Source organism: Drosophila ananassae (genome assembly GCF_017639315.1).
Source record: "Drosophila ananassae strain 14024-0371.13 chromosome 4 unlocalized genomic scaffold, ASM1763931v2 tig00000241, whole genome shotgun sequence".
Classification (NCBI taxonomy): Eukaryota; Metazoa; Arthropoda; class Insecta; order Diptera; family Drosophilidae; genus Drosophila; species Drosophila ananassae.
In genome coordinates, this window is record NW_025319047.1 from 5209 (window position 1) to 14036 (window position 8828).

Consider the following 8828-nt stretch of genomic DNA (forward strand, 5'->3'; position numbering starts at 1 on the left):
GGAAGTGCTCAATTTGAGGTTGATGAAGAAGAGGCAAATATAGTGCGTAAAATATTTAGTCGGGTTGGCCAAGAAAGAGCAAGTATAGGAGAAGTTGTACATGAACTGAATAAGATACCGATAATAACACGAACAGGAAAAAGGTATTGGAAAAGGAGCACTATTTGGAACATGTTAAAAAATCCTGCTTATATAGGACAAGCAGCTTATGGTAAAACTAGGACATGCTCAAAACCACAAGTAAAAAAATCAAAAAAAGGAACTTGTGGTAAACTTTAAAAGTGGTCGCTTTAATAGTGATAAAGAGAATTGGACTTATATTCCAGTACCAAAAATAATCAATGAAAATTTATTTGATTCAGTGCAAACACAATTAGCTGAAAAATAGACAAAGAGCAAGAGTACGGCAAAGAAGAGAAACATATTTATTACAAGGTTTAATGGTATGCCAACGTTGTCAATATACTTATTGTGGTACAAACCACGTCATAAAAAGTCGACATATTATTACTATCGTTGCTCTGGTACAAACTCTAGCAAATTTAATGGCAATAAAATCTGCGATAATAAATCAATACGCACTGATGTACTCGATACAGTCGTATGGGAGGAAGTTAAGAGTATATTAAAAGAGCCAGATAGGATTGCAAATGAATATCAACGTAGATTGTCAGAGAACAAAAAACCTTTACATAATCAAACACGTGAAAAGCAAGAAAGTAAGTTAAGATTAAGTATCAAAAAATTTATCGATAGCTATGCCAAAGGGTTTATAAGCCAAGAATAATTTGAGCCAAGAATTACAACAATGAAACAGCATTTGAAAGAAATTGAGGAGGAAAAAGAAAAAGTACTTGATCAAAAGAAATTACAACAAGAATTGAGCCTTGTTACAGATAGCTTGAAAAACTTTTCCTCAAGTGTTGAATCAAAGCTTGATCAAGTAGATTGGCAGACTAAGCAAAATATTATTAGAATGTTAATTCATCAAATTGAAATCAACCACAACCACTTATACATAGTATTTCGCATAAAAAGTCTTGCAAATTTTGATCAAAATAGGCATAATAGAATTATGCAATGTTGTACTAGCAGTCAATATTGTTGGATTGCCAGATAAAACTGTTGCGGAATCCAAAGAACGCATCAGAGCAGCGTTAAATTCAATCAATCTACTACTACCTCCAAAAAGAATTACAGTTAATCTCTCCCCTGCGGATTTGCTGAAAGAAGGCAGTCATTATGACTTGGCTATTGCTATTGGACTACTTGTTGTAATGAATGTGATACCAGTTGAAAAAGTTCAGTCTTATATAATCATGGGTGAACTGGCTCTTGATAGCAGAGTTATTCCAGTTTCAGGTGTGCTGCCAACAGCAATTAATGCAAAAAAGGACAATAAAGGAGTAATTTGCCCGAGAGGAAATGGTGTAGAAGCTGTATGGGTGAAGAATGTTTCAATTCTGGCTATAGAGAAATTAACTGATATTATCAGACACTTTAAGGGTGAGCAATTAATTCAGCCAGTAATTTTTAATTATAGTGATGCACCCAAAGAAAAAAGATTGGTTCCCGATATGAAGGATATCAAAGGCCAAGTTGTTGCAAAAAGAGCAGCTGAAATTGCAGCAGCAGGTGGGCATAATATGCTTCTTGTTGGCCCTCCTGGTACTGGAAAATCAATGCTTGCTAAGCGCTTTATAGGATTGCTGCCTGATTTAACCGAACAGGAGATGATTGATGTTAATATTATTTCCAGCATAACAAAAACTGGTAATGAAATATTCAAAGTAACTCGTCCCTTTCGTGAACCTCATCATTCATGCTCTATGCCAGCGATGATAGGGGGAGGAAAGAATGCAAAACCTGGAGAAATTACCATGGCTCACAATGGCGTGTTATTCCTTGATGAGTTGCCAGAATTTCCAAGACTTGTGCTTGATTCTCTGCGCCAACCACTTGAAGATAGAAAAGTTACCGTTGCAAGGGCAAATGCTCACATAACCTACCCTGCAAATTTTCAACTGATTGCTGCAATGAACCCTTGCAGGTGCGGTTATTTAGGTGATGCAAGCAGATCGTGCAACAAAGCTCCAAAGTGTGGCACAGATTACAAAAACAAAATATCAGGCCCATTGCTTGATAGAATAGACATATGCATTGAAATGCCAAACGTTAGCATACTCTCTCCTGAAATCTCTGTGGAGGGAGAAAGTACTAAAATCATAAGAGAAAGAGTGATAGCAGCAAGAAAAGTTCAAACTGAGCGCTATAGTGAATTAAATATTCGTTGCAATTCAGAAGTAAGCGGTGAAGCATTTAATAAATTTACTGAACCAGATCAGGCAGGGTTAGAATTGCTAAAATACGTACTGAAAGAAAATTACATTTCCAATCGAGGCTACACACGCGTATTAAAAGTTGCAAGAACTATTGCAGATCTTGCAAAAAGTGAAGAAGTAAAAAGAGCACACATTGCTGAAGCGCTCAATTACAGAATAAAGGTATATTAAAAAATTAGTTTACTTGACAGGCAATTTTTTTTACTATATGCTTCCTTAATGAAATTTTAACATTCTATTTAAGGAGTAGAGTTATGGCATTAACAAATTATGAGTATGGAAAAGGGGATGGCATTTTTTATGCTATTCCACAAGGATATATACAAGCTGAAAAATACTGGGGAATTCCCGGTGCTGCTAGTGGAGCTGGTCAGTACGCTATGCATAATAAAGGGAGAACAGCATTATTTCCGCTTGCAGTTGCAAGTGTTGTCTTTACAGCAATGCATATGAAAGCAGGCTTTGTTAGTGCAGCAGAAGCTTCTGGGTTTCTTGCTAAGACTGCCAGTTACTTTGTTGGAACAAATCAAGCAATAGCTGCTTCATTACCTGGATTTATCGGAACAGGTGTTGCTGGTCAGATAGTTGCGGGTGCCATAATGGCAATTGCTGCAGTTGCTGCTGTTTATGGAACATATCAAGTTGCCTCAAAATTAAAAGATGTTGCAGTTGAAGCATTGAAAGGGAAAGGTCAGGAAGTATAATAATCTTCAACAAAATAAAAAGGGATAGGTTTCTGTCCCTTTTTATAAACGTTTTCTATTTTTTGCATCGGTTAAGTGATGTCATCTAAGAATCTAGTTATTATAATTAACGGCACTTATTAGTATAAATGTTAAGAATAAGTAAATCCCGTTTACTGTTTACGCCTATAGAAGTGAAAAGTATTTGCATATTATTAAAAAAGCGGTAACTTATTATCAAGTGAATTCGCTAAATTTGAGTAATTTAAATGTCTATTGATCTTAGTCTGCCGGAGTTACCTATATTGCACCCAAGGATTACCGTTGTGGGAGTGGGTGGTGCTGGTGGAAATGCTGTGAATAACATGATCCAATCTAATTTGCAAGGAGTGAATTTTGTTGTCGCAAATACCGATGCTCAAGCACTAGAAAAGTCGTTATGTGATAAAAAAATTCAGCTTGGCATTAATTTAACTAAGGGGCTTGGTGCTGGTGCTTTGCCTGATGTTGGCAAAGGTGCAGCAGAAGAGTCAATTGATGAGATTATGGAGCATATAAAAGATAGTCATATGCTTTTCATCACAGCAGGAATGGGCGGTGGTACTGGAACCGGTGCAGCACCGGTAATTGCAAAAGCAGCCAGAGAAGCAAGAGCCGCAGTTAAGGATAGAGCGCCAAAAGAAAAAAAGATATTGACTGTTGGAGTTGTAACTAAACCGTTCGGTTTTGAAGGTGTGCGCCGTATGCGCATTGCAGAGCTTGGACTTGAAGAACTGCAAAAATACGTGGATACACTTATTGTCATTCCAAATCAGAATTTATTTAGAATTGCAAATGAAAAAACTACATTTTCTGATGCATTTAAACTTGCTGATAATGTTCTGCACATTGGCATCAGAGGAGTAACTGACTTGATGGTCATGCCAGGGCTTATCAATCTTGACTTCGCTGATATAGAAACAGTAATGAGCGAGATGGGCAAAGCGATGATCGGCACCGGAGAGGCAGAAGGAGAAGATAGAGCAATTAGTGCTGCAGAGGCTGCAATATCTAATCCATTGCTTGATAATGTATCAATGAAAGGTGCGCAAGGAATATTAATTAACATTACTGGTGGCGGAGATATGACTCTGTTTGAAGTTGATGCTGCAGCCAATAGAGTGCGTGAAGAAGTAGATGAAAATGCAAATATAATATTTGGTGCTACTTTTGATCAAGCGATGGAGGGAAGAGTTAGAGTTTCTGTTCTTGCAACTGGCATTGATGGTCGCAATAATAAATCAGAAACTTCACCTATAAGTCAGAGCGAAGACTCAGAGAAAGAGAAATTTAAGTGGCCATATAGTCAAAGTGAAAGTACACAAGACAAAACACTGGAAACAAAACCAGCTGAACAGGTAAGCGAAGGAGCTAAGTGGGGCAGCAATATCTATGATATACCAGCTTACTTAAGAAGAAAAAAATAATGCAATTTTGGCTACTTAAGTCAGAGCCAAGTGAATACTCATGGCAAAAAATGGAAAAGGAGCAGGTAGTTGAGTGGGATGGTGTGCGCAATTATCAAGCTCAAAATTACATGAAAATTATGAAAGCAAGCGATCTTGCGTTTTTTTATCATACAGGTAAAGAGAAAGCAATACTTGGAATCGTTGAAGTATTTAAAGAGTATTATCATGTTAATGATCCCAAGTTCGGATTAGTGAATGTAAAGTTTTTGAAACCTTTAAATAACCAAGTAACGTTAAATAATATAAAACAAAACCCACTTTTGAAAAATATGACTATATTAAAACAACCACGTTTATCAATTGCCCCAGTTTCGGAAATTGAATGGAATGAAATAATAAGGATGAGTGATGTGTAATACCTGTCATTTCAGTTCCTAAATGATGTCATCTCAGCACACAACGCACAGCTGTATGAATATTTGTCTCGAAGGCAGTGCATTAAACGTTATAGCCGATTTTGCATCAAACACAAAGGTGTCATTCCAGTGCTTGACACTGGAATCCAGCCTTAATGCAACCACATTAAAGCCGTTGTGTTTTAATATAAGATTAGCTACTTTTATATTCACTAACTTGATGTCTAATCAAAATTCCTGGATCCCAGTGCCTAGACACTGGGATGACATCCTTCTAGTGTACAATATTCGTACAGTTGTGTACATGACACAAGGGTCTATAACTCTTCTTTTTTGGATTCCAGTGTCAGCTATTTGCATGACACCCTTACTGATGTGTCACTCATGTTAGAAGTAAATATTCTTGACAAGAAATGGTGCAGCATTATAGAAAATCCTAAAAATTTTGTATTAGGTGTCATCAATGCTTCTCTAAAAGAATTAAAAATAGACCACTATAAACCAAATATATCAATAGCTCTGGCTGATGATGACTTGCTACATCAACTTAATTTAAAATTTAGAGAAATGGATAAGCCAACTAACGTACTATCATTTCCGTATGAACAATTGTCTAATGAGTGCGATTTAGGAGACATAGCAATTTCAATAGACACAATAAAAAGAGAATCGCATGAGTATTATATACCCATTCTTGCTCACATTGCACACATGTTAGTGCATGGATTACTGCATTTACTTGGTTATGATCACCAAAAAAAAGATGAAGAAATTATAATGAAAAATCTAGAAAGAGAGATTTTAGCTTCGCTTGGCTACAATATGTGTGCGATTTAAAAGGAATTTAATAAAAATATAGTAGATGATAATAAAATATGTTATCTACAAAGGGTTTTAGCTATAAACAATAAAAGGTAAGTGATATGGTTCAGTTTTCTTTGCCAAAGAATTCTAAAATTAATCAAAAGGGCAAAATTTATCCTATTCCTGCTAGAGCAAAAAACATCAGAAGATTTCAAATTTACCGTTGGTCTGCTGATGACGAGAAAAACCCTAGAATAGACACATTTTTTATTGATATGGATAGTTGTGGCCCTATGGTACTTGATGCATTAATAAAAATAAAGGATGAAATAGATTCGACTTTAACTTTCAGACGTTCTTGTAGAGAAGGCATATGTGGATCTTGTGCCATGAATATTGACGGAACCAATACTCTTGCATGTACTAGATCTATACATGATATAAAAGGTGACGTAAAAATATATCCATTACCTCACATGTATGTAATAAAGGACCTAGTCTCGGATTTGAGCCAATTTTATGAGCAATACAAATCAATTAAACCTTGGTTACAAGCAGATAAGCCTGCCCTACCAAATAAAGAATACTCTCAATCTTCTGAAGATAGAAAAAAATTAGATGGCTTGTCCGACTGTATATTATGTGCTTGCTGTTCGACTGGTTGCCCAAGCTACTGGTGGAATAGTGATAAATTTTTAGGACCAGCAATACTATTACAAGCTTACAGATGGATTGCTGACAGCCGTGATAATAAGACAGGTGAAAGACTTGATGTTTTAAACGACCCATTCAAGTTGTATCGTTGTCATGCAATAATGAATTGCACAAAAACTTGTCCTAAAGGACTTAATCCAGCAAGAGCAATAGCGAAAGTAAAACAGCTCATGGTAGAGAGAGAAGGAGTTTAAGTATTATCTTTTGCATTCTTCGTAAGAGAACAGCAAACCTTCCGAAGCGTAGGGTATTGTTAATACCCTGAACGCTTTTCCGTTTGTGAAGTGCATCGTATCATCGTACGATTCAAATAATTTTTTGAACAACTCATGTCTTTGGTTACTAATAGTTTGAAAATCCTCTTTTTCTAAAAGCTTTTTAGATTCGAAGAGGTAAAGCATAACTTCGTGATAAGTTGGGTAAGATGCCAAAAATTTTGGGTCAAATTGAAAGGTTTTTATAAAAGCATTATTATAAAATTTTAGCTTTTGATTCTTACTATATATTACTATAGCAACCGGTAACCTCTCAAGCAAATTTTTCTGTGTAGCTAAATCACTGTTTAATTCAGTATATAATTTCTCTGCATCACTAACATCTTTCCCATACATTACTATGCTACCAGAACCTTGTATTGGAATTTTAACAAAATCGAAAACCTTAGGTTCGTTCTTATAAGTTATGACATGTCTTCCTGGTTTTGTGCTATGAGCGCTACCGGTAATAGCAAATTTCTTAGAACCATCTACATATTTATCATAAAACAAGTTATAAAATTCCACCTTTCTACTCTTGTTATATCTTAGTATTGGAAATGGTAAAGAGTTGAAAACGTTTTTATAGCTCTCCACTTCCTGTGTAAGCTTACTATTTTCTAACTCAAGTCCGTTAGCCTTTATCTTACAGTCTGAGACATTCCTTATCCATAACAGCACACCTATCACATTGTTAGAATCATCTATTATGCTTCTACCGTAACATATGCAATAAACCTCACTGTCTTTTGACTTTAAATCTAGAGTAAAAGATTTATTTATTTCCTTTGCCTCAACAAAATTTTTGATTAAGCTTTCTGATTGCTCAAAAAAATTCACAAACTCATTAAATGAGTAAAAAACAGTATTAAGCAAAATTAGTAAATTGGGAGAGAACTTTTCTATACGTTTTTTTGCATCCCAAATATAAAACCCATCATTCACAGTATCAATTAAATTATTTATGATAACATTTTGATGCTGTAAGTTCTTAATCTTATTACTAATTTTTAATTTAGAATAAGAGAGAAAGAATAATATTAGAATCAATATTAAAACCACTTCATACAAAAAAAACATAGCACTTTTAAAACAAATGTAAAAATTTGTAACCGCTCAGAATTATGCTGAAGAGGTATATAAGTAAAGATTGCCTAACATTTGAAAGCCCAATCTCTTATAAAGGTTCACAGAAGATTTCATACAATGTGCTACTATATATTTGCATTCAAGCTGTTTAGCTATCTTTATTCTTTCTAAAACCATTTGGGTACCTATTCCACGATTCCTGTAAATTGGTAAAACTCCATCACTATAAAAACCAGCTACGCTATCTTGAACATAAAGACCGCATGTCCCAATAATTTCATTATTTAGTGTTACAAGAAAAAATCTTAATCTTGAGTTCTTATCATCATAATTTGATAATCCGCGAAAAAATGTGCTGACAATTCCAACGCCATGATAAAAAATTTTAGAAGTGTGTAGATCTAACTGTTCTAAGAGGTTGCTACCATTCACAGCATTTAACCTCAAGTTTGGAATAACATCAGCAGGTAAAAAGTAATTTTTCATATTAAGTAAAGCTTTTTTTGGTGTGCTAACGTGTTTTATTTCACACTTTTCTAAAATATCTCTTATTTTCATATGTGAATTTATTACCCATGTTGCTTCTATATCTCTTGTTCTGAGATAATCTAGAGTTTTTTGTATAGAAAGCTCGGTACATTGATCTCCACAGAACACAAAATTAAATAATGACTCCCTGGTACCATTTATTGTAAATATGATGTTATCAAATTCATCGTGTACTTCCCACTCAGATAAATTCGCTGTGTACAGTATATAATCCTTTAGATTTTGAACAATTAAGCTTGAATAATAAATTTTTTTATCCTGCATACACCAACAATAAACAATAAAAGGCTCCTATAAGAACACAGGCTAAAATTGCAGCTATAACGTCATCTAGCATAATACCTAAAGGACCTTTGGTATTTTTATCGATTAAATTTATAGGCCACGTTTTTATTATATCAAAAAACCTAAAAGAAAAAAAGCACAACAACAATGAAGAACAATTCATCTCTTGGCTTAACAATATCGAAACTAAAAGTATCGTCAGCAATTGACCAACCACTTCGTCAATTACTACCTCTTTTGGATC

At 34.8% G+C, this 8828-nt stretch overlaps 1 protein-coding gene across 1 annotated transcript; it reads left to right on the plus strand.

Moving 5' to 3' along the window:
• Positions 1-5045: 5045 nt before the first annotated feature.
• Positions 5046-7000, plus strand: LOC123258036 (succinate dehydrogenase iron-sulfur subunit-like). Its single transcript, XM_044717946.1, has one exon. It carries the CDS (start codon positions 5813-5815, stop codon positions 6599-6601), a length of 789 nt encoding a protein of 262 aa, XP_044573881.1. The 5' UTR covers positions 5046-5812; the 3' UTR covers positions 6602-7000.
• Positions 7001-8828: the final 1828 nt, after the last annotated feature.

What these genes read in the sequence shown, in the direction of transcription:
- LOC123258036 (XM_044717946.1), top strand. Translation starts at nt 5,813, where the DNA reads ATGGTTCAGTTTTCTTTGCCAAAGAATTCTAAAATTAATCAAAAGGGC.